The following is a 25,253-nucleotide window of genomic DNA, read 5'->3' on the forward strand; positions in this document are numbered from 1 at the left end:
AACTGATGAAAATAATATATACAAAGCTCTTTGCTAAATAAATGGTAGTTCTGTTACCATTATTTGTTGTTGGCTAAAAAAAAAAATCGAGAGATTAAAAGAATTTAAAGAGCCAATGAGGATATTCTGAAGTAACCCTTTTAAACACAGGAAAGAAACGAAGTGACTATCACTACCTTAAAGAAAAGTTGGAAACCTCTGATGAGAGTTTTGCTCTTCTGCCTTGTTAATAATGTTCTCCAGATGACTGCGAGGTCTTGAAGGTCCCACACGTGGCCTTCCATTGAGCCCTGAATGTGCTCTGTTGCTTCAGCTGTAACACTGTCCTCCACAGATGTGATGATCCACACACAGAGACAAGGAACAGTACTGGCATCCTGCCACAGGATAAAAACTTCTCAAAATAAAGTAACAACTGTGCCTGGATTACCTGACAGAGGGAATTGGGGGCTCCCAGCAATGCTACAAACACGGATGGATATTTCCCGTTCAGAACGTCACGTCAATAAACTGGTTAAACTAGCTTGAAAAGCCTCCAAACATGGAATAAACTCTAATGAACAACCCAGGGACTATTATAAACTGTTCTGTGGAGTGTAACATATCAAAAGACCAAGAGACCGAGTGGGTATATATGGAAGTTGTGGAAGTACTAAGCATAAGAAAACAAGACTGGCTTCCACAGAAATGCTGTTCAAAGGACTGTCTAGAGCACCCCACTTCTCTGCTCAAGAGGCAGGGTCCCTTCTCTATGACTGCCAAACAGGAACCAAGGCTCGGACCACTTACGTTACTGAATATTAAAGTACAAGGAAGTGGACTAGATGGTCTGGCGCCTAAGCTGGAAAATAACAAAAGTTGCAGTGACCTTGAAAACACATGCTGGAGCCTCACTGTCATCATCACCCCACTTCCTCTGATTATCAGCCTTTTCTGTCCCTTTCTACTTTTTCAATTGCTGAGTCCTTAATTTAGGTTTCTCATTATCCTCACCTGGAGACATGAGGCCAGGACACTAAGGATAGGGGCTTGTTGTTTCACTGCTTCAGCAAGGAGCCAGCACCAGGAGTTTGGCTCCTCTGAGCACTGGAGCAGAACTTCAAAGAAATCAGTCATCTCTTCTTTGTTTCTCTGCAATTCCTGGGGGGCTCTGTTGAAGACTTGATCACTGTCCATTCTGGAGTTAGACACTGAGGTCAAGTTCTCAAAAGCCAGTCTTAAGTGGTCTTGAAGGACAGGACTGAAATACTGAAGAAGAGATTTCACCTAGAAAACATATTAGACAATTAAAAAAGACCAATTTCATCTGAGCTGAAAAATGTTAGAGAAAAGCAGAGGCAAAACTGTTCTTTCTCACCCTGAACTGTGTGTGTGGGAAGTGACCATATCATTTTACAAAGTTATTTGTTGCTTTGGAGTGAATTTCCATATTTAACGTGGAGTCACAAAAACTCTTCCTTCAGCTCTTTAATACTAATGACTAATCCTCTGATGCCAACCCACTGAAATCTTAGTAAGAACAGTATCATATAAAACAAAACCCTAGGTATACACAACAGAAAGAACACTATTTGTCCTTCCAGAAGTCTTCCAATTTCCTCTTCTTGAAGAGTTGGCAACACATGGTGGCAGCTTACCTCCTCTGGGTGATAGTTGTGGAGTTGGCTGTGAATAATGAACTGTAGCCAGTCATTTGCTTTGGCACATTCTTTGAGGTAAGACGTGCTCAGTTTCACATTATGAAGCCTGCAGAACTGTACTGCTAATGCCCACTGGCTGCTAGATTCACTAGATACCCTGTAATTGTTAGTTGGGGCAGTAGAGGGAAAAAAAAATTTGTTAAAATATAGCTTTAAAGTGGAAAATTAGTAAAATTAAATTTAACTGCAGTATACTCTCTAAAAACCCTTTCAACAAATACCAAATGTTTATTAGGCTGCTTTCGAAAATAAAGAAAAAAGAGGGCTCTTGCATCCATAATGCATAAAAGCTTTCTTAGCATACTGGCAGAATTTATCAACCAAGTATCTATCCACAGATAGATTATAATAGCTATATACCATCTTAAGGAGAATTGAGTAAATAGTCACTCAGGAAATTTCCTGAGTGCTTAATTGTTTTGCATAATTCACTTTAGAGTATCAGAGCCCAGACAGGTGCTTGGGCTTTCTCAGAAAGAGGGAGTACTTGTTCCTGCTTGCAGCCAGAAACCATAGAGAACAGAGTCACTGAGAGCAGTACAAGAAAATGGTGCATTCCCAGGGTCTGGGGTGGCTAAGTCACCCCAGTGGCATAGCCCAGAGAAAAGATGGTATAAATGTGTAAGTAGAAGGGTTTTTGTGGATAGATGGTCACCTCAATGAGGTGTTTATTATCAATGAAAATATATCAGCAAGAGAAAATTAAGGACATCACTTAGAGTCAAATTTTGTGAAATCCATCCCCCATCTTACTCTGTTTTTTTTCTTAAGAGAGAGCAAGGGAGGGGCAGAGAGAGAGAGAATCTTAAGTAGGCTCCATGCCCAGCACAGAGCCTGATGCAGGGTTTGATCTCACGACCCTGAGATCATGACCTGACCCAAAATCAAGGGTCAGAGGCTTAATCGACTGAGACACCCAGGTGCCCCCATCCCACATCTTCTTAAATGATTTCAACATGTAACACTTAAGAGATTTCTCTGACCAACACGGCAGTGGAGGAGACAGAGTTCTTCGCCATCTCCTGGAAACTCTCTCTCTAAAGAGTGAATAATTATCTGTACCTTCCTTTTACTGAGGGCAAGAAGCAATTAAAACCCACTGTCCATTAACTGAGTGTCTGCTATGTGCTGGCTGAGTTAAGAAGGCCTGAAGGGATTGGTAAAAACATCCGAGGTGTTGGAAGAAAGATGAGGCAAATACAGATTGAAAGAATAAAGCTTGCTGGAAAAGAGAATGAGGCTGCAATTCAACAAACCTCTTCATTTCCTGCTGCTGAATGCTGTTCCATATACCTTCTTCTAAGAGAACAAGCAATTCCTCTATGGTGGCCTTTTCACCCACAGCCAGTTTAGATAGTTTTTCAGCTGTAAGAAAGACAAACAATAAGAAATGGTCAAGAGAAAAGGTCAGGAACTCCTCTGTTTGAAGAGTGTGACCTGGGGCCTTTTCAGAACCTAATTAAAGGGCCCAAGAAAGTTAAAGTGCAGACATTCTGCAGGAAAAAGATGAAACAGGAAGAGAATTTCTTCCTCCCCAACCACTCCCAATTCAATGTTTCAGACCTATTCATCCCTTGTCTCTAAACCAAACAAGCCCCAGATGGAAGAAGTACTGTACCTAGAGACTCTCTGATACAGCTGTACTGAGCATCTTCCTTTCTACACTTGTAGCTCAAAATTATATTGGCCACTTTCATATCAACTCTGAGCTTGAGGCTGTCGAGGCCAAGCAGTTCTAAGAAACAAACACAGGCAGCTGCTACTGAAGGTATGTAGAAGGAGGAGAGCCCTAAAACATAGGCTTCGTTGCCTGCTTGCTGGATCCTAAAAAAGAAAGGAATCAAAATCACATCAGAAAACTGTTTCTCACCAGGAAAAGCAGATGGAATTATACAGTGATACATGGAGTGTCAGACACCTGTGGTTTTTAGCTTCCTCCCCCTTCCCGTTTTGGGCCCCTGCACACATCCATTTAGGTTCTTGGTAGTTTTCAGTTGTCTCCATAGCCCCCCATTCCCTTATATTTACCCTTTTCCTAAAAGAAGGAGCCTACTCATAGGCCAAATTATTCTTGCTTCCAACTTCATCCAGGGAACATAGAACAGAATTTTACTATGCAGAATGAAGACAGGAGACTCAGGGACTTTTTATCTTTCATTTTTCACTTTTCTGAATTACGTGAATATTTTATCACTAAAATGCATTACATTGTTAACTACAAAACAACCTACAGTAAAGTAAATCTATATTTAGCTGACTGCATCAAATACTCCTCCCAATTCGGTGCTTTAAAAAGTGAATTATATAAACTGAAGATTTTTTTTTTTTTTAAAGATTTTATTTATTTATTCAACAGAGATTGAGACAGCCAGCGAGAGAAGGAACACAAGCAGGGGGAGTGGGAGAGGAAGAAGCAGGCTCATAGCGGAGGAGCCTGATGTGGGGCTTGATTCCATAACGCCGGGATCACGCCCTGAGCCGAAGGCAGACGCTTAACCGCTGTGCCACCCAGGCGCCCCAAAAAAACTGAAGATCTTAAATACAGAATTCCCATCTTATTATACAATTCCCTCTTAAGAGTAATTCCAATATTTGCCAAGCTCCTGGGTCATTTATTATTTTTAAAAAGATTTTATTTATTTATTTGACAGAGAGAGACAGCGAGAGAGGGAACACAAGCAAAGGGAGTGGGAGAGGGAGAAGCAGGCTTCCCACCAAGCAGGGAGCCCGATGCGGGGTTCAATCCCAGGACCCTGGGATCATGACCTGAGCCAAAGGCTGAGCCACCCAGACACCCTGCTCCTGGGTCATTTAAAAAAAAAAAAAAAAAAAAACACAAAAAAAACCCCAGAATTTTAAAAGATATAAATAGTATCTTTTAATATTACATTTATTATCTTTTTCCCATTAACAAAAGACACACTATATCCCCCAAACTTGTATATACAGAAAAGCACAAATGGAAGGGGAAAAAAAAAAAAGACGACCAAATTACTAGCCAGATATAACTACTTAACTGTGATATATTTCCAGCACATTTTTTCAAATGTATATGTAAAAATACATAGATATGTCTTTTATTAAGAGTACAAATTATGTTTTAAATACTCACAGCTGCTTGGGAGTCTTGCTCTTGGTTAATTCCTGGACCAGAAAAGTACCAAATGCAAATGATGGCCGTCCATGTTGTAAGTAATATGCAAAATTCAGACGTTCTACTATAGCATATTTATTAACCAGGTCAGGGCTAGAAAAATGTGGGAGATGACTCCCTGCGTCTGGGGGGAAAGTGAAGCAATATTAATCCTCTGCAACTCAGCATGGTTAATTTCAAATCTGCAGGTGGGAAACTTAACTCTGCAATGACACCGGCAGATAGTACATCTTACATTTCCCAGCAAGAACAGCGCTAGTGACGCACTACGATTACTTTTAACTCGCAACACGTTTTTAATTCAGACTCCTAGAAAATGTTTTCCATTGGAATGCATCTTTATTTTTGAAATGTAAAGCAGTGAAAAAAACTGGATTGGTTTTACATACATTAACGTCTACCGTCAACACTGCTGTAATACTTACTTCTAAAGCCCTAGGTACCTGGAATGACTTACCTCCTATAGCCAGTGTGTTGGCAGACTGCCAGCCAAACAATCTACTAGGGTCAAAGGGCAACAGTGACTGAAAAAGCAGAAAAGTCAGAGTTGAAAGTTAATTGATTCTAAAATAAGTAAACAAAGTTATATGAAAAGACTTCACAAGTAGTCTGCTTCCCTTCTCCAACCTTATCTTTCTGGACATAATTCTGTGATTGCAGCTTAAAAAAAAAAAGAATGCATGAGACACTTTCCTATTTAATAAAAATAGAACCAGGTATGTTCCTTTTAAAGACTCTTCTCACTTCAAACTATGTCTGCAAAGTGTACTCTCTTGGTTGAAGCCGCATCAATTATAATGTAAAATGGACTTTTGAAATGCTTTTGGAATCCAAACCCAAGAGGACTAAGAGACTAGACAATGTTGCCATGTAAACAGGACAAGGTGAGCTACAGCTGGTCTGTCTGGAAAGGAAAAAGGGAGACAAGTAGATCAAACATTAGAGGAATGTGATGAACAAATCACCACCACCAACAAAAAAGGAGTGGAGTAAGGTTTGAAAGCAGGGAGCCGTGGCTGTTTGAAATCTGTCTAGGTCAAAGATGTAGCAAAGACAGTAAACAGATGATAGGAAAGACAAAGGAGAATATAAAAAAAACCTTTAAGTCACGATTTGGGTGGCTAAGGAAAGAGCAGCTTTGATTTAAAATTATAGGAGAATTTATGGTCTATTGAAGGAGGACTACTTTTCGTAAAGTAACAGGACTAAAACTGCATGGGTCAACTTGAAAACAGAACAAAGAACAACCTGAAACCACTTATGTTTTAGGCTGATTGAATCCACTTTGGGTAGAGAAACAATATAATCAATTTATATAATCCACATATATAGTTTATAGCGGTGCTACTGGTCTGCAATGAGATGAGAAGCTTGCAATAAATTTAAATGCAGCTAAATGCTTCCTGCTTCCAGAGTGTCTTGCTACATTCACAAACACTCTCTCTCTCTCTCTCTCTCACACATACACACACACAAAGTCGGCTGAGCTGAAAAGTGTACTTAATGACACAGATTTATAGAATAGTGCAAGATCCTAACGTCATCACATACCAGCAACAAGCAGTTCATGGACTGGCAGCCATCCGGGGACCACATTTTTGAGTAGGACTACTCTATAAATTAAGGACTGTTCACATTAGAGAGATTTTGTACCTTTATAGATTATAGAGCTTATGTTGAATTCAGGACACTATGGGAGTATGTGCACCCAGAGAAAAAAAGCAAAAGCCCTTTGAAATGAGAAATGAACAAAAGAATGTGTTCATCACAGGGGACCTGAATAGGTTTCAGGGAATCTGAATTCCTCTGAAATAGAAGCAAAATCATACGCGTATGTGCAATTTTTCTGGGTAGAGGACTCCTAGCTCTCACATTCTTAAAGAGATCTCTGTCCTGAAAAAGGCTAAGAAGCACTGATTTAAATAAGCAAATAGCCTTATGCATTGAGAAGACAGAGCGAGAAGTTATCAGGAATAGAATGAAGTAGCTTTCGATGAAGGCAGCAGACAAGCATGCTGGCCAAATGTCCGTCTGCTTGAGGATCCATTCCCATCTTTCTCCCCTGTTCTGCAGAGAACTACACTTCCTAAGCTCATTTGCCCTTTGGCTACCAGATAAATTTAGCCAAGAGAGACAACATGGGAGATTAAAAGTGGGAAGAGGAGAGAAACCAGGATATTTTCCTCCTCCTTTGTTTTCTGGGGTATCTCCTCCAAGGTTCCAGCTCCACCCTCTACTTCTCCAGCTCCCACTAGGCAGCCTGGTCATGAGTTTAGTTCCCAGAGAGACAGGTCCAGCTTCTGGGTTCTAATAACACTACCTTCTTGCACCATTCATGAAGCTTTAGGGGTGTTGACAGCTTCCTTCTTTGTCGGTTTTTGAGTTGTCTCACCATCGCATGTTTGGATTCCCCATTCTGCTATGACTGTGTAAGTAATTACCTATGTTCAGTGTCCTCCATTTGAAAGACCCAGAGTGGGTTTCGGTTTTCCTGGCTGAACCGTGACTGATACTCCTAAATACTGTACCTGAATAAGGTGGTAAAGCGTAATATCAGGTGGCAGAACATTAGAGGCAGTGTACTGTGGGAAGAGAGCAGTTTTTAGCTTGGGATAAGGAGTTAATGCCATCTTCAGTAACTGGGGATCTACTTTCTTCAAACAGGTCTCATTTTCGCCATTTTGAACAACCTAAATAAAAAGACAGATCACATGGTGCAGAGTTAAGGTTCTTCTCGTCTCCAAATTTAGTCTTTTTTTCACAAGAGTGGAACAGACATTAGTTTGAAAAACTACATGGTAGTGAAAAAAACACTGGTCAAGGAGTCAGAAGCCAATAGTTTTAGTTCTGGTTCTAAGAAAAACTAGCTGGTGACCTTGGGCCAGATGTTTAACAGCAGGCCTCAGTTTCCTCATCTACAAAATTAGGAAGTTCAACTACATTAGTGGTTTTCAAACTATACGTGAAAATATTGTTTGAAAAAAGGCTCTGCTACTAAAATATGTAAAACATTTAAATAGTAAGTAGTAAATATTTTTAAAGGGAAAAAAAAACTACTAGACTAGATGACTCCCACGTAGGTCCTTCTCCCTCAGTTCTCAAGTTTTTCTACGACTAATTTCTGACAGGTGATTAAAAACAGAGGCATAGATAACCATATGAATTAAAATATATTATAAGAATCTGGAAGAGGTGGTATTATCAGTAAGAAGCTTTTAAAGATTAGATGTTAAGCAGCATTCTTAAGTTCCCTATAATGAGGCATACTACGTACTTTCAAAAAAGCAGATGGGCAAATTCCCACTGGGTCCCTTAGAAGAGTTTATATGGATAGCTAAAAATTATGATTTCCTTTTTGCCTAAGAGTACAAATAGTAGAGAGTAATTCCCAAGCCACACATCTAAAGTATAGTTACTCCCAGGAGCAATCAGATCCTGATTCTATCCTGAAAACAAATCTGAAGTTTAGAAAACAAAGGTAAAAAAAATCTCTAGACCACATATTAGTTCCCTTCCAACTTAACAAAAATTTAAAACTTCATCCTTGTTTTATGCTCTTTAATAAAATGAAACAGTTATGTAGGTGGTTGTATTTGAATATCAAAGGAGTCTAGAAGATCCATAGATATTTCTGCTACATTTAAAAACAGTCCATATATATTTGCCATAATAGGTAAGAGTGCTATCCATACCTGGCTGACACCTCCAGGGGCATACATTGTGGTAGCAAGGGCCAGGAGAGTATGTCCTTCCAATAGCATACTGCTTACACTGGCCTGGTTGCTGGGGATCAGTATCTGAGCATTTGCAAGGCTAGCCTGGAAGATCAGTTTGGGATCTGAAAAATGAAAGAGTAGGTTTTTCTCAAGAGAAAGAATTACATAATTCTGAGGAAGAAAATTTTTAACTTTATCCACAGTAAGAAGGACTTTCTAAGATGAAAAGCAATAGGAAAACACCATAAAGGGAAAAAAATGAATTGTCCACATAAAATAAAAACTTCTATCCAAACAATTGAGACAAACAAGTGTTGAAACTGAGACAAATAGAAAAAAATTGAAAGGTGGTAATGAACTAGGGGGGAAATTTAAATAACAAATTAACAGCAAATGACAACCTAGGGATTAATGTCTTCAGCAAAGAGCTCATACAAATCAATGCCCAAAATACTGACTCTAATAGGTAAGCAGACAAAGTAAATAACCATTTACAAAGGAGGAAATATAAATGTTTGACACATAAAAATATGTAGTTCATTAGCAATAAAGAAATGCAAAATAAAATAATAATTATATGCTGCATATTCCTTATCAGCAATGATTTTTAAAAAATAATCATCCTCAAGCATGTAGGAAGCTGGGACTTAGGGATAATATGCTCTAATTCCCCTGAAAAGCAATCTGGCCATATAGCAAGAACCTTCAAAATGTGTATAACCTTTGATCCAATAGTTTCATATCCAGGAACCTATCTGTAATAAGGAAATAATCTGAAACAAAGACAAAAATTTTATGTTCAAATATACACAAGACTATTATTTATGATTAAAAAAATTGAGAACAGCATCGGTGTCAAAAAATGAGAGAACGGTACATTAGTTAACAGTACATACATATGATGAAATATTATGTAGACATAAAATAGTCATTGTCTCTAAGAACACAGGAAAATTCTTATAATTACTATGTGAAAAAAGCAGTACATAAATACATAGATGTTTCAGAAAGTTGTATCCCTAGTACTTCGAGACTGTCACATGTGGGAGCTTAATAAATATTTGTTGGATGAATGAAATATAACATAGACCAGGCTAAAAAAAAAAAAAAGTATAGGGAAAATACCCAGAACAAAATACATTAAAATATATCAAGAGTTGCCTGTGGATGATTATCTACCTAGGTTATCCACCTGCGGAGTTTTAGCTTCTAGATAGTTGTCTGTGGTTTCCAATTTTTCTTTACAATAAACATGTATTATTTTATAATCTGTATCCAAAAAACCCAAAACAAAACAATAAAAAAAACTCAGTCCACATTATGAAAAAATACTTTATTTGGGAAAAAACCAGGAATTCCGTAAAAGATTAGCTGTTGATATTTCTTGCCTGTGTAGTGGCTCTGCCTGTCCCCTTTCGGGAGTGAATCTCTGGAATAATTCCAGCTAAGCCCTCAAGCTGGGGGGAATGGGGGTGACAGGGCTTTTTTGATTCTATCTGGAGCAAAATTCTCCTTCAGTAGCTCCACTGCAGAAGACAACAATCCCACATATACTGTGCATTTTTCCCCCTCCAAATGGAGTTACTTACTAAAGTGTTCAGGGGAGGCACCTGGAAGACAGACCACTTCTTCACAGAAGAAGGGTGTCCATCTACCAGAGAGCAGGAATTCAGCCTGTGTTAAACTGGTAAGATGAGAGATATCCAAAGACAACAGAGCATGAGGCTGAGGGGGAAGGGAACACACGCACACATGCCATCTCGGCTTTTCTTGGCTGCCGAGAGGGGAACATTTTTGGTCTCCTGCTTCTTAAATAAAACTTGAGCCTAAGTTATAGTCAGATATTTGTCTACAGCCAAGTGATTTATATAGAACTCACAAATTAAATGCCATTCAACAGACCAGTTATTTAGCTAAAAAAAAAAAAGAATTTAAAAAATATTACTGATTTATCCTAAAGAAAGAAAGAGCGAGCAAGCATGAGTAGGAAGGCAGAGGGAGAGGAAGAGAGACTCTCAAGGAGACTCCTTGCTGAGCACAGAGCCTGACGGGGGGCTTGATCTCTAGACCCTGGATCATGACCTGAGCAGAAACCAAGAGTCCGACACTTAACTGTGTCACCCACGCACCCCTAGCCAAAGAAATTTTGTATTTTAATACAATACACCCATACCTGTTAAATTACTGGAAACTTGTCGACACTGAACTAAAAATTCAAACCAAGGGTAAGCTTCATATAATTCTTTTTTTTCCAAAAAGGGACAATTTGAAGGACTAAGTCTGCATATAAAACAAAAGAACAAATTCTGGTTAATATACAGGATAAGACAATTTTAACCATGTTTATACTCAGATGATAATGAGCATCTAAAAAGGACTTTGGAATTAAAAGTAAATGTAACATTATATACTCCTTGTGTTGTGCTTTATATATTCCTTATGATCTGGAAATAGAGAAAAATTTAGAGACAGGTAATTTTATTTATAATGTGTTTACTTCCATGATGAAATTTTACCAACCCTATAAGATTAACAGACACCTTGTCCTTTCAGATACTTTATATTTTATTGTATTTATTTTATTTTATTTTTAAAGAATTTATTTATTTGACAGAGATAGAGACAGCCAGTGAGAGAGGGAACACAAGCAGGGGGAGTGGGAGAGGAAGAAGCAGGCTCCTAGCGGAGAAGCCTGATGTGGGGCTCGATCCCAGAACGCCGGGATCACGCCCTGAGCCGAAGGCAGAAGCTTAACCGCTGTGCCACCCAGGCGCCCCTATTGTATTTTTTTTAAATTTATTTGAGAGAGAGAGAAAGAGTGAGCATGAGTGAGGGGAGGGGCAGAGGGAGAGGCAGACTCCCCACTGAGCAGGGAGCCCAATGGCAGGCTCCATCCACCACGGAGCCCAAGGTAGACACTTAACCAACTGAGCCATCCAGGCACCCCCTACTGTATTTTTTTTAAAACATCAAAAACTCTTTAGCATTTTCAAACTTCAGAGGTTTTTGAAAAGTTTTACACACTACAGAAGCTAGGACTGAGGAATTCAGTCTCAGAATACATCCCCTGAATATATGGCTTTGATATCTTCTCTTCAGAGCCAGTAGCTTTGGGGAAAAAATTTCTGTGTCCAAATAAGCCTCAATGGTATGAACCGGAGAAACATCATCTGTTTGAATTCCTAGTCTTTAATACACAAAATAAAATTAAAATGTTCTCATTAGCACATAAATGTGGGCTCTGGAATCAAACCTAAGTAGAATGAAATCTGGCTGTGCCATTCACTAGAACTGTGCACTTCAAGTAAGGCACAGTCTCTCTCAACACTCCAGGCCCCTCACCTGTGGAATGGAAATGGGAGTAACCACCTCATAGAACTTTTGTTGAGTATTAGATGAATTAATGCACATAAAGCACTTAGACTAGTGCCAAGAACATTGTATTCTCATGTATTAGAGACTACAATTCTTTGTATTACTGACCCAACAGTATTCACAGTGGCCACAGATGATTCTGCAGGCTGATCTTGGGCAGGTACGTACTGATGTATATTCATTCACCTATCTAAATTGTAGAGCGTATCTAACATATCTTGTAGTGGTTATGAATTCAAAGTTGTTTAACATTCATTTGTCTGGGAATGAAGATATCAAAGGACTCCAAGTTAACTTTAGAATTTTCCTCTCTTTTAAACTTCTATAGCATTTCTTTCATTTTATTCTCTCCAGTTTTTAAAAGGTTAACAGAGATGTACAGGATTAACATCTCCAAAAAGCACATGGTAAGCATTTAGTTGAAGGCAACACGGAACTAAGGTACCAAGTGCTAGAGCTGGCAGGGGAGAGGGAGAACTACTTGAAAAAGACCAGCATTCTTCAAGTGAATGTTCAGTATTTTCCTAAAAGTCATGTTCAGAAGTAGTATGGAAAGAGGAAACGTGAAGACCTGCTCAAAGACAAATCAGTTTTCAGTACTCACTTGTAACAGTCAAGATAGACATAGAGAAGATACTGCAGACCGTGTTCCAAACAATAGAGAATGAAGTGAGAATGGAAATCCCAACCTTCTTTGGATCTGTAGTTTTGAATGGGGAGAGCATCTTGCATCACACCCCCAATGCGGTTCAGTCTTAGCAGGAAGAGTTCAAAGTCTTCTAGTTCAGAGTTAAGAAAAATCCCATTCCTGTTGGGCAGGTTTCAGAGATGGCAAGTTACAAAGCCGCTAGATTCAGAGCAGACCAAACCACTTCCATTGCTGAAGTCTCAACTACTTAAAAATAAGGATTTACAAATTAAGACTGCCGAGTCTCACTCTATAACGATGTTCTGACTATATTTTTCTAGTTTCTGATGAAGGTTCATGCACCATTTTAATGTTTAAAGATAGTAATGACAGTCTAGAGTTCTCTTAATATTTCAAAAACCTAATCTATCTCCATTTTTTTGTGGTTTTGACTGGAACTGTACAATCCACTGTGGCAACAGTGGCTAGCTCTTGAAGCCAGAGGCTTTAACCACCGAGAATTTCCAAAATATCCTCACAAAATCATTTAAAAAACCAAAGCAGAATAATTTAACTAGACCAACTACTAAACAAGAATAGAAATTTACATTTAACTATTATTTTTTAAAAATTTACTGTTAAGTATATATACCATATAAAGGATAATAGAACATATATACTGTGGCATTTAAAGAAACACTCAGATAATAGAATATTGTACCTGGAAGCCCTTGGTGTATTCCCACTGCTTGTCCCCCAGAGGTAACCGCTATCCTGATTTTGTAATAACCATTCCCTACTTTTATTCATAGTTTTACCCACTCCTAGTATGTAACCCCAAATAATGTATGGTTGAGTTTTGCCTATTTTAAACTTTATATATAAATGGCAGATTCTGGATATATTGTTCTTAGTCTTATTTCTTATATTCAATGTTGTGTGATTTATCCATGTTGATACCTGTGACTACAGTTTGTTCCTTTTCGTTGTTATATAATAGTCCACTGTATGATTATAATATACTTTATCCACTCTCTACCTTTGATGATCATTGCAGGTGCTCCTCAATTTTTGGTAAACCAAATTTATATTTCCATTTGTGCTTCCTCTTTCGTGAAATGCCTATGTGCCCTGATATCTTTCCCTTCCAGATCCAAGCTCTACTCTTCTCCTGTGCTCTATCCCTGGAGGATCACCTGGACAGAAGATTCCAGTGTCCTCAGGCTTCCATTTTGATTCACCCTATGGGAAACCACCATCAGATGATAAGAGTCAGAAAAAAAGAAAGGATGGGGATACCTTGGCTCTCTCTGTGCTGGATGACTGCAGGTTGGCTGACACTCTCCACTAGGGGACACAACTCTTGCTGGGCAGCTCTCTAGATATCAGTAACTATTTAGAAAGCATATCCTAGTCCCAGGATCATGAAGATACTCTTCTACATCTTCTAAAAGCTTTACAGTTTCACATGTATCATTTAGGTTTTGAGATCTACTTGGAATTGATTGTATACATGATAGAAGGCAGAAAGTCCAATTTAATCCCCCCTCCCCCACATAGCTATCCAGTTATCCCAGCACCTTTTGTCAAAAACACTGTTCTTTGCCCACTGTGCAGTGCCACCTTTGTCATATATAAAGTGAGCATACATGCAGAAGTTTGTTCTTATGCTCATTGTTCTGTTCCACAGTCTGTCTATCCCTGAACCAATACTCCCACTGTCTTAATTGCTACAGCTTTAGAATAAGCTTTTATATCTGGTAGGGCACGTTCTTTTTCAGGGCTATTCTTGACCCTCTGCATTTTCATATAAAAACTTACAATCAGCTTGTTAAAATCCATAAGAAAACCTGCTGGGATTTTTACTGAGATTGCATTATATCTAAAGATCAACTTGGGAAGAATCGATGACAGGTTTGTGTTGGATCAAATCAAAGAAAATGTTTGTGATGTTTCACCATCAAGCATAATGTCAGCTAGAAGATATTTTTAGATAGCCCTTTCAAGTTAAGGAAATTTGTCTAGTCTTAGTTTGCTAATATGTAGCTTTTATTACAAATGGATGCTGAATTTTATCAAACACTCTGTATCAGAGATTTTTTCCCTTTAATCTGTTACTATAGATCTCATTAATTCCTTAATGTCATAATTCATGTTAAATCATACATATACTAGCTTTGTAAGCAATCAAATATTAAGCTACATATTTGATAAGCATGCAAGTTATACGCAATTTTACTTCTGATAAACAAGAAAAGGATTTAGCGTAATGCAAAGAACAGCGAATAGAAAGTTAGGGGTAAAAGAACTGAAGTCTGTAAGTAACTGGCTGGGACAAAGCTCTTCTCTAGATCTCACTCTCCACATCTTCAAGTTGGGTAGGACAATACAGCTATACTTTCACAATAAGTATAAAAAAATATACAATAAAATAAATACACGGGGAATAACTTTATGAAACTTAAAAATTAACATATATGTTATGGTCTCCTTATATTATGTTTATAGCTTGGAAAGACAGATTAGGTTTAGCCTTATGAGATTTGCTGATATTCAGTCATTTCTGACCCACATAAATGGCAAGTTCGCACGTTTCAACCTAACAATTATAATTTTTAGCAATGGATTAAAATTTTAAAGTCTCCACTCATCACTTCAAGAGCTACTTCCCCTCACTAATTTCTTAATTGAGAAGTTCTCTTTAGTTCAAAACCTCAATAGATGATAACACCCTTATAGTTCTGAATACTTTATTTTTTTTAATTAATTTTTTTTTTAAGATTTTATTTATTCATTTGACAGAGAGAGACAGCCAGCGAGAGAGGGAACACAAGCAGAGGGAGTGGGAGAGGAAGAAGCAGCCTCCCAGCAGAGGAGTCCGATGTGGGGCTCGATCCCAATGACATGGCTTTGGATTTATGGCATTTCAGAGGAAAAATTACACCATTATTTTTTATTGCCCTTTCTTGTATTCATCCCCGCAGTTACAATACCTGGCCAGCTGATCTAAAATTTCATTCCTCATATAGTTGTTGCAGCAAGTATGCCGATCGATAACATCAGTGGTCAGAAGGGGCCATCTGTTCTGTTGAAGCGAAGCACAACTGTTCTGAGTCTGAAATTCTCCAATCCACAAGATAATGCTTGACCAGTCATGGCGAGCTGTAAGATAGCTCCAGAGGGCTTCAGGAGAATACGATTTGTATTCTGCATTAAGAATAAAATACACTTTAAAATAGCAATGAATTATGATTATTGACACATAGCTCAACACTAACTGACTAGATATGATGATCTGCACATTTATATAACATATGAATTACTCAGGCCCTCTGCTTCTTTTACTATTTTCCTCTTTCATGCTCATTTCATAATCAATACTTTGGCTGAAAGAAGAGCTGAATGTTGCTTCTCATTACTACAGTGGTTAAATGAAACTTGGAAATCAGCTGTGTATTTCACTTATTCTTCCAGGCCTCTTCTTCCCTTTTCTTTTCCTTAATAAAAACTTTGGCTGTAACAGTAAACATGAATTTAACATTCTATGAATTACCACTGTTTGTTCCCCAGAGCCCTGGTGCGATACAGATCCTTGGTTTATACAAGAAGAAACATGAAAACTATTTGGAAAAACAAAGATGTCACTTTGAGGCTGAGAATTCTTAGCCTTGAAATCTCAATTCACTGAACCATATGGCTTTTCTCTTCCAGTATCACATTATAAATCTGTTACAAAATCTTGAGATAAGAAAGAGGTCTTAATGCAATAACTTGCATTTTAAAGCAACTATTTTTCCTCCAAAAGAAATTCTAAAATGGAGATTCATGAAACTATTCAATTACCAATGCCTACTTTAACCCTTATTCAGTATGTTAGATTTTAGGTTCTTTCACACTTGCCTTCTGGACTTATCCTGGGGAGAAGGATGGACTCTTGTGTTAGTTGATTCCACCACTGAGCCCAATTTAACACAACTCTACGGTCCTGTTTGTTAAATTTATCTTTAGGATCATATTTCAGGAGTGAGTCCAAAACAGATTTGTGCTTGAAAAAATCCTGTTCCTTTATCCAACACCTACAATGGTGATATAAATGTTTTTAATTCTGGGGAGAAAAACATCATTCCTTTTTATCTGTTCATGAACTTCTACTCTTCTAATGAACACATAATTCAATACTCTCATTTTTGTATTTATTATCTTAGAAATATATATGTGATTATACACATATGGAAATGACAGGAAATTCCTGAATCCTCTCTGGTGATACAAGTTTTATCTTCATAGAGAATGTAAGTTCAGTTCCACATAAAAAAATCTGTGCTCACTAACAATTATAAACTAGACACTGTCCACAGTATTTTTTCCATATTATCAAAAGTGGGCTAACGAGACTACCTGGCAAAGGACTGGATCTGCACATTTTCTTGGAAACGTCCTGAATAAAACTTCTCAACTTGATGCACGAAGTCTATAGTTCTTTTTTCATTTTCAGAAAAATAATTTTTTTCTTTTAAAATTTCAACCTTGAATAAAAAAATAATTAGTGATCTCACAAAAATCAAGCACAATTGCAAAACAAATGTCATGAGATTAAATGCCATTTAACAATTGTATTTTGAATTTCTGAGGCATATATAAATTCACACAAATTTTTTTTACCACAAATACAAAACAATCATTAAAAAATACAAAAGAGTTCTCATAATTTTACATACTAGATAGTAGCTGAATATTAAAATAATTCATTTTGGAGTCTCACCAAGGTTTACTAGAAGATGTAAACTACATAGCCTCACCCTTACCTACCAAAAAGTCCCGTATGTTTGTCTCAGTTGTATAGAAGCATATCTTGAGCAACTGGTCTTTTACATCAAAGCCCTACAGTAAACAGAGAAAATTTTCAAAACCTTTACATTTTGTAACAGGGCTATTTTAAACATGAATATATATTGGATAAAAAACTACTCTATTACAGGCATGTATCCTGTTAGAATTCTACAGCTTTTCTGCTCTTGAGAACATTCTCTGTATTTATCATACATACCTACTGCCTATCCCTAAAGTCCTTAGCTATTTCGCCAGAACAAACACAGCACATAGACCAACCAACCTAAGGTAATGCTAGGCGACCGTATGACCAAAACTATAGGTATCTGCTATAATGATTCACCTGAAAACAAAAGTCAAGCAAACCACAACCCTTACATAGTTTCGCTCCTCTGTACCTCCAGAAGGTTATCATGGGCAAACCCCAACCACGCAGATTAGGGCCAGGTCTCAGCTTAGTCCAGGAGGCCTACCTCTGGGCCTTCCCCTTCTCAAATGAAGTAAAATCATGGAGCACAAAGCCAAGGTATAAGCCATTAGAAAGTTCAAATGGAGATGTAAGGGGTCACACGAACAACCCAGAATGTCCCCCTAAAAATGAAGCCCTGGGCATGCTTTGACATGTGAAGCCTTCTAGGAGAAGCACTGTCTCCTCCAAGACAAGTGCTAAGTCTAACAGCAAATGATAAAATCTCTTCAAAAAAGTTCTCAGTACTGAAGAACATTTCTATTATTATTTTCCAGTACAAGCTATATAAATTTCTTAGTTTGTGATACAACTATGAATACAAGTCAATTTTTCTATCAACCAGAAACTGTATTAAATTCTTACATTAGAGACTTGAAGATCAGACAAACTGATGATGCAACTCACCATGTTCTTCAAAAGTTCAGAGGCTTCCTTTATATTGTTCTTTTTCAAACTGTCAAATACCAAATTCAGGCCTATTCTAATCAGCTCCTCAAGTCTTTGAGCAGAATGATTGTTAATCCTGAAGAAAGTCTGTGCCTCTGGTATTTTGTTGTTTAAAATAGCATTGGCAATAACTTCCTAGTAAAAGGAGGAAAATATTTGCCTTTTAAGTTCCTTTTCATTTCCTTATTATGATGATCAACATGGGACTTATATATTTATTGAGCACCTAATGGACTTTTATTGAAAATCTGCTGCTAGATTGGGGCTTTGCACAGGGGAGATGAAGTTGACCAAAACACAGACCCTGCTTTTAGACTAGTAGAAAATACACAAATAAAGGATTGTATAGTCCTGTATGACACAGGCAATGATACAGGTATCCCAAGGTGCTAGACAGGAGGATCCAGAAGAGGAGCAGCTAAATAAAAGGCGGAATAAAAAAGAAAAGGTTTCCTAGCAGAGAAGACAAGACTAATAAGGTGAAATTAAAAGGCAAATGTTATATACATATATTGAGGAAAGAGGACAAGTGTTCCAAAAAGAGGGACTATGGGGGAGCCTGCATGGCTCAGCTGGGCATCTGCCTTCAGCTCGGGTTATAACCTTAGGGTCCTGGGCTCCCAGCTCAGTGGGGAATCTGCCCCTCTCCCCTGCTTGTGTTCGCATGTGCACACGCTCTCAAATAAAATCTTAAAAAAAAAAAAAGAGGCATTATATACAAAGGCATACATTATCAGTCTTTAGGAACCTCCAAATTACATAATTTAACTGGAGAAAAAGCTAGACAGAGTAGCAGATGAGACCTGAAAGAAAAGCAGAGGTTCCGTCACGTAGGGCGTTATACATGGGAGATGGATTTTATCCTAAAATTTATGTAGAGACACTGAAGGATCTTAAAAGCAAAAGGTGATATAATCAGATATATATTTTAGGAAGAATATTTAGGCAGCAATGTGGAGAATGGACTGAAAGGGGTTCAAGCTTAAGACAGTAAGGCATTAGGTTACTACACTAGTAAGAAGAAATAAAGACCTATACTTAAGACCTATACCCAACACAGAACTGAAAAAGACATTCCTAACCTGGGGCTTTTGAAGGGTCTATAAATCCCATGAAGCCATGTGCAAAATTGTATGTATGTGTACATGTGTACATTCACAAACATGTTTTGGAGACAGAGTCCACAGCTTTCATCAAAGTAGACTACAACTTCCAAAAAGTTAAAAATAGATTATTTTGAGTCAAAAGAGAGAGGACCATGGATGGCACCTTGAAGCACATTAAAGAGGGAAAACAGGAAGTAAAACATGCAAAGGAGACTGGAAAAGAGAAGCCAAAAAAGGTAGAGGGAAAACCAAGTAATTTTTTGGCTCAAGAATGAGAAATACAGAAAATGCAGTCATGCCAGGTACTTCCCCATTCCTCCACCCCAGGATCCTGTGAACTTACCCGTCTGTCAAACTTATCCCATTCAATCCCTACTGAGTATTATCATCTGGGTTAAGCTATTTCGGTCTTTTTTTTTTTTTTTTTTTAACATATCTGTCCCCCTTTTTTTATAATAATTTTTTATTATATTATGGTAGTCACCATACAGTACATCCCTAGTTTTTGATGTAAAGTTCCATGATTCATTACTTGTGTATAGGGTCTTTGTCTTTCTAAAGTCAATACTCTCCATGTGGGTGGAGGGATTCTTACAGACCCCAGTCATCAAGAGGGCAACAAAGTTTGGTTGTACAGACTTATATTATAAAAAGAAAAGCAGGGACGCCTGACTGGCTCAGTTGTTAAGCGTCTGCCTTCAGCCCAGGGTGTGATCCCACGGTCCTGGGATTGAGCCCCACATCAGACTGCCTGCTCTGCTAGAAGTCTGCTTCTTCCTCTCCCACTCCCTCTGCTTGTGCTCCCTCTCTCGCTGGCTGTCTCTCTGTTAAATAAATAAAATTTTAAAAAGAAAAAAAAAAGAACGAATGAACGAGCAAACAGGTGAGCACAGAAAATGTAACTGGCAAGATATCTTAACTAGAATCTGAGAACTCAAACGGAGTATACTTCCAAGACATAATGGCATAAAATAAAAGTTTCCTAAGATCAAACCAGCAGCAGCAATTTGATTTATCAGGCAGAATGCTTAAGTCCAAAGCACCAGGCCCCAACCACTGAGGAAGTGTTAAGATTGTGCCACTGCACATGGGTTTGGGGCTGGATGCCTGTCACCGGAAGCAAGTGGGCAGATCTGGCATTAAGAGGGAACCTATCTGTGTTCCAAATAAATGAAGCTTGTAGACAAAAATCTGAAGTCGTGTCCAGAGATCTCCAAATCTGTAAAACCTAAACCCTTGCCAAAGATTCTGAGTCACAAGTTAAGATTCTAAATTGTTTGTTTTCTCAGATCCTCTAAATCTGGCAAATAAAAGAAGTGATGATTGCTCATATTTACCTCAACGCTGAGTTTCTCCCATATATTGCTCTCTCTTACTTTGGGAACATTTTCATTTACATCATATTCATCTACTGTATCTATTATCTTCCACGGAAACTTTATCATGAAGGTTCGAAGTTCGTTAATGTAGCTGGTCAAAATATTCACTCCCTTCTGTAGATGTTCATCTAGTTCTATGGAAAACACCAATTTGCCAATATCATATATGCAAAAATATATGTGTGTGTATACATATACATAGAGAGCAAGAACTAGAGAGAAGGAATAAACTATAAGCTGTTATGATTATAAAGATTCTAGAAAATGCCAAAATTTAAACTCAGCGTTTTCAAATTTCAGACAAAAAAATCTGAGCTTTTTCCTAGTCACAAGTAGCTCTGTATTTTAATATAACCCTTTCACAATGATTGGTCCTTTCTGTCAACTTTCCCAGTATTTGAACCCATGTCACTCACTCAATGATACATTGACTTCTCTCAGCTTTAGTAAATAGCACTCTACCAGCTCACGCTCTCTCATGCAATAGGACCACTTGTATCTCTGTCCTGACACAGGAATAGGGCAATTGAACCCCTCTTTGCTGCTATTCTTACCTTCATTGTGAACAAAAAGTTCCTTTATTTGTTTGTTAAGAAAAGACAGTGTAAGATTAAGCAACTGTTCTGAAAAGTGTTTGCTCTGGGTTTCAGAATCACTTTCTCTGATTGCTGAGCAAAGTAAATCCAACGCTGGTGTAAGCTTTTCCACATCTGGGAAAGAACCAAAGAAATTAACATGAGCATCAGTATACTCCTAATAAAACTAACATATCCAAAAATACCATGTGGCAATACTTTTTTTTTTTTTAAAGAACAAAACTGGTATATTGGACTACGTGACAGAGAGCATAGGGTGGTATGAATGGGTAGTATGAATGACACACATAGTACAAACATATTTTATTTGAAATAAAAATGCTTACACAGCTCAACAGGTCACTTGGAAACAAACTTGCTTAATTGTATTACTGAGTAAAAACAAAGCTGAAGCACAAACACCTTTCTTTTTTCACATGCATTTGGAGACAGGGAGGAAGACACTACTTGGTTTTTTAAAAACTGACCTTCCCTTGAGGCCCGGGCACAGAAGTATAAACAATGTAAATGAAGCCATCGTAACCAGCTGTCACACCATACCTATGTCGCCTGTGTGTTCTGAGATCACACACAGACCCGCCAAAATATCATTCTGAGTTACATTTGAGTTCTTGGCAGGCAGGACTGAGGAAGAGTAATTTGGAATACGTTTTACATCCTATTTAGAACAAACCACTAGTATTCCCTTAAATAACAGGTTACAAGAGAAAGATCCTACCTGGAACATATCCTTTTCACTCTGGTTCATTTTTAGTTTTTGTTTGGGATTTGCATAGTTGTTTGATTCATCTGCTTATAGTTCAATCCTGCCACAAAGTATTAAAGCACAAAATACCTATGATTCCTTCGACATCTGCATTTTCCAAGTTTTATACTCTACTACATCCCTAACATGTCTTGAATAATAAATAATACGAATAAACGGGTAAAACTCTTCTAAAGATGCAGATGTCTGTAACTATAATGGTAATAGATGGGAAGGAGACAACGAGGGAAGAGAAAAAAACCACGTTCAGGGAATGTGGTTCCCTGCTTGGATGTAAAAACAACTTCTGCAGAGAAGTGGCTATAATGGAATTTCCAGAAAACTTCCTTGTCCCCGTAAAAGGATCTGAAAAGCCCAACCCCAACTTTTGAAAACTACAGTTATGAGATGTAAGAAACGCTAATCAAGGCAGTTGGTGGAGAAGGACAAGTGTGTCTTCCATTCAGCTAGTTTGTAGCATACCCTCTTTGGCTATTGGTAGGTGAGTAAAAACCACCGAAGTACCAGAAGTGCTTCAAAGGACAGGGGTGGAAAAGTACTGAGCATATTACCTGTCTGTATCAGTAACAGGACTTCATGGCTAGGAAAATTTTCTAAACATTAAAATGACTCCAGGATAGATCTTTCTCACCATCATAAAATGTGGCAGATTAAAAAATTTACTAGTAGATATAGTGAAAATAGAAAATTACAAGGCAGAGAACACAAAAGAATCAAGATGATGTTATAGGTTCAACAGTATTCCGTAAGGCTAGAAAATCTGTTAACTTTGAAAGCCCTAGGAAAATACACTTAAATATTTGGGGGGGGGGGGGGGTCTCTCTGCCTCAAATACATTTTTTTAAATCTTAAAAAAGAATTTTTTAAAATTTTTTTATTTTCAAGTAATCTCTACACCCAATGTGGGGCTCGTACCCAAGACCAGGAGTCGCACACTCTACCAACTGAGCCAGCCAGCTGCTTCTTGAACTATTTTTTTTTTTTTAAGATTTTATTTATTTGACAGAGATAGAGACAGCCAAGGAGAGAGGGAACACAAGCAGGGGGAGTGGGAGAGGAAGAAGCAGGCTCATAGTGGAGGAGCCTGATGTGGGGCTCGATCCCATAACGCCGGGATCACGCCCTGAGCCGAAGGCAGACGCTTAACCGCTGTGCCACCCAGGTGCCCCTGAACTATTTTTTAATCAAAATAACACTCTCGTTTATAAATCACTTATCATATGACCACGTATTGAATCCTTTCTTTCCACATTCCAAAGAATCCTACACTCAGCCTTTAAGCATTCTGCATTGCTTTACCAATTTTGCAGCTGAGTATCTTGTTCCAGTCAATTTTGGTGCAAGTAACTGGAAGCTGCCAGCGCAAGGCCTTAAATGTGGTGATGACGTTGTCTGACAGTTTTCACTAAATGCTGTCTGGTATTCGTTTTCTGCATGCTCTATGGTTTTAATAAACTCCTTGGCAGTTTGGACTTCATTTGCAATGGTTACTGAATCCTGCACATCTTTATGACTAACCAACTGAATATTGCCATCTTCATAGCAGTGAACCTGAATCTTAAGTACTCCGACCACCTGGGCTGTAGGTGGTGTGACAGTGAACTTCCACTCTGATCTCCAACAACCATTCCAGAGGTTTTTAAGCTAAAACTGGTGGTTTTTCAATATATGCAGTGATGGTCTGCAACAGCCCATCTATAGTTTTAGCATAAACAGTACAGAAGCTGTTGGAATAATGATCTTTCACATAGGCCCTTAAAGCACTGTCACAAGATTCTCTCCAAGAGTTCAGACCTCCATCTACGTTCTCTGGGTCACTTGCTTCTTTCCATAACTGATCAAACTTAAAGGAAGTTTTGTTACTTGGATCTAAAAATCTGCTATTACCCAGGTCACGTGTTCTCTAATTAAGACCCGCTCCTTCCCGCGCCCCCTGGCTCACACGCTCTCAAATAAATAAAATCTTTAAAAAAAAAAAGTAAATTGTTTGTCTCTTTGACCTGGAAATTTCACATCTACACATTTATCTCAATAATTGTACATATGTGAAATTATACACACACACAATTTATAGCACATTACCAACAAGAGTAAAAGTTGGAATCAATCTAAATGTCTTACAGAAGTACAGTTAGGTAAATTATGGTATAGCCCATACAATGAAATTCTATACTACCACAAATAAAAAGTGTATCTGTTAACAAGAAAGAGGTCTAAAATATATCATCAAGTGAAAAAAAAAAGGCAGATTATAAAATTCTATGCATAAGGAAAAACATACTTTATTACCCTATCCCTCTAAAGCAAGGATGCACATGGCTTCCGGGTCCAAGAATAAAAACTAGGTTTCCAGTTTATTAAATAGGAAAGCCAAACCTTAAAGAGAAGTGTTGGTATTATAGCAAAAAAGCTGAAAAATTAGGCTGAAAAAAAGTTTAAAGATTTTATTTATTTGACAGAGAGAGCACAAGCGGGGGGAGTGGCAGGTAGAAGGAGAAGAAGGCTCCCCACCAAACAGGGAACCTGATGCGGGACTCGATCCCAGGACCCTGAGATCATGACTGGAGCTGAAGGAAGACACTTAACCAACTGAGCCACCCAGGAGCCTGTAGGCTAAAATTTTGTTTTGTTTTTTTTTAATCATATGATCACCTCTATAGATGTTAAAGCGCATTTTAAATTTTTTAAAGATTTTATTTGTTTGACAGAGACAGCAAGAGAGGGAACACAAGCGAGGGGAGTGTGAGAGGGAGAAGCAGGCTTTCTGCCAAGCAGGGAGCCCGATGCAGGGCTTGATCCCAGGAACCTGGGATCAGAAGGCAGACGCTTAACAGATGAGCCACCCAGGCGCCCCTAGGCTAAAAATTTTTATAACAAGCCTCAACCCACAACTCAGCCATCACTAAATATCTCAGATAGTTGCAAGAGTGGGCAATTTTGCAAATGAATTTTATTCTCTTTTGAGTAAAATTCCTTGCATACTGAAAATACAAAGCACAGTACAGGATATGAACAATAAATACCCCTACTTTGAATGAGAACATTTACAGATTCTTACAACTCCCTCAAAATTCCACAAAGTATATA

At 38.1% G+C, this 25,253-nt stretch overlaps 1 protein-coding gene and 1 pseudogene across 1 annotated transcript in view; both read right to left on the reverse strand.

Annotated features, from left to right (window-relative positions):
* SPG11 (SPG11 vesicle trafficking associated, spatacsin) overlaps window positions 1-25,253 on the reverse strand; it is a 79,508-nt gene that overhangs the window by 32,077 nt on the left and 22,178 nt on the right. Inside the window, exons 9-26 of the mRNA XM_008702139.2 lie at window positions 21,359-21,514; window positions 20,763-20,938; window positions 18,278-18,454; window positions 17,383-17,454; window positions 16,972-17,099; window positions 16,474-16,649; window positions 15,567-15,780; window positions 12,550-12,753; window positions 10,744-10,850; window positions 8,547-8,692; window positions 7,383-7,544; window positions 5,312-5,378; window positions 4,813-4,978; window positions 3,319-3,524; window positions 2,957-3,065; window positions 1,638-1,797; window positions 994-1,266; window positions 177-377 (exon numbers count right to left, since the gene is read on the reverse strand). Coding sequence (XP_008700361.2) covers window positions 177-377; window positions 994-1,266; window positions 1,638-1,797; window positions 2,957-3,065; window positions 3,319-3,524; window positions 4,813-4,978; window positions 5,312-5,378; window positions 7,383-7,544; window positions 8,547-8,692; window positions 10,744-10,850; window positions 12,550-12,753; window positions 15,567-15,780; window positions 16,474-16,649; window positions 16,972-17,099; window positions 17,383-17,454; window positions 18,278-18,454; window positions 20,763-20,938; window positions 21,359-21,514 — 2,900 coding nt within the window. The remainder of the gene's footprint in view (window positions 1-176; window positions 378-993; window positions 1,267-1,637; window positions 1,798-2,956; window positions 3,066-3,318; window positions 3,525-4,812; window positions 4,979-5,311; window positions 5,379-7,382; window positions 7,545-8,546; window positions 8,693-10,743; window positions 10,851-12,549; window positions 12,754-15,566; window positions 15,781-16,473; window positions 16,650-16,971; window positions 17,100-17,382; window positions 17,455-18,277; window positions 18,455-20,762; window positions 20,939-21,358; window positions 21,515-25,253) is intronic.
* LOC103673522 lies at window positions 23,273-25,066 on the reverse strand (annotated as a pseudogene).

Source organism: Ursus maritimus, unplaced genomic scaffold (assembly GCF_017311325.1).
Source record: "Ursus maritimus isolate PB19 unplaced genomic scaffold, ASM1731132v1 scaffold_35, whole genome shotgun sequence".
Classification (NCBI taxonomy): Eukaryota; Metazoa; Chordata; class Mammalia; order Carnivora; family Ursidae; genus Ursus; species Ursus maritimus.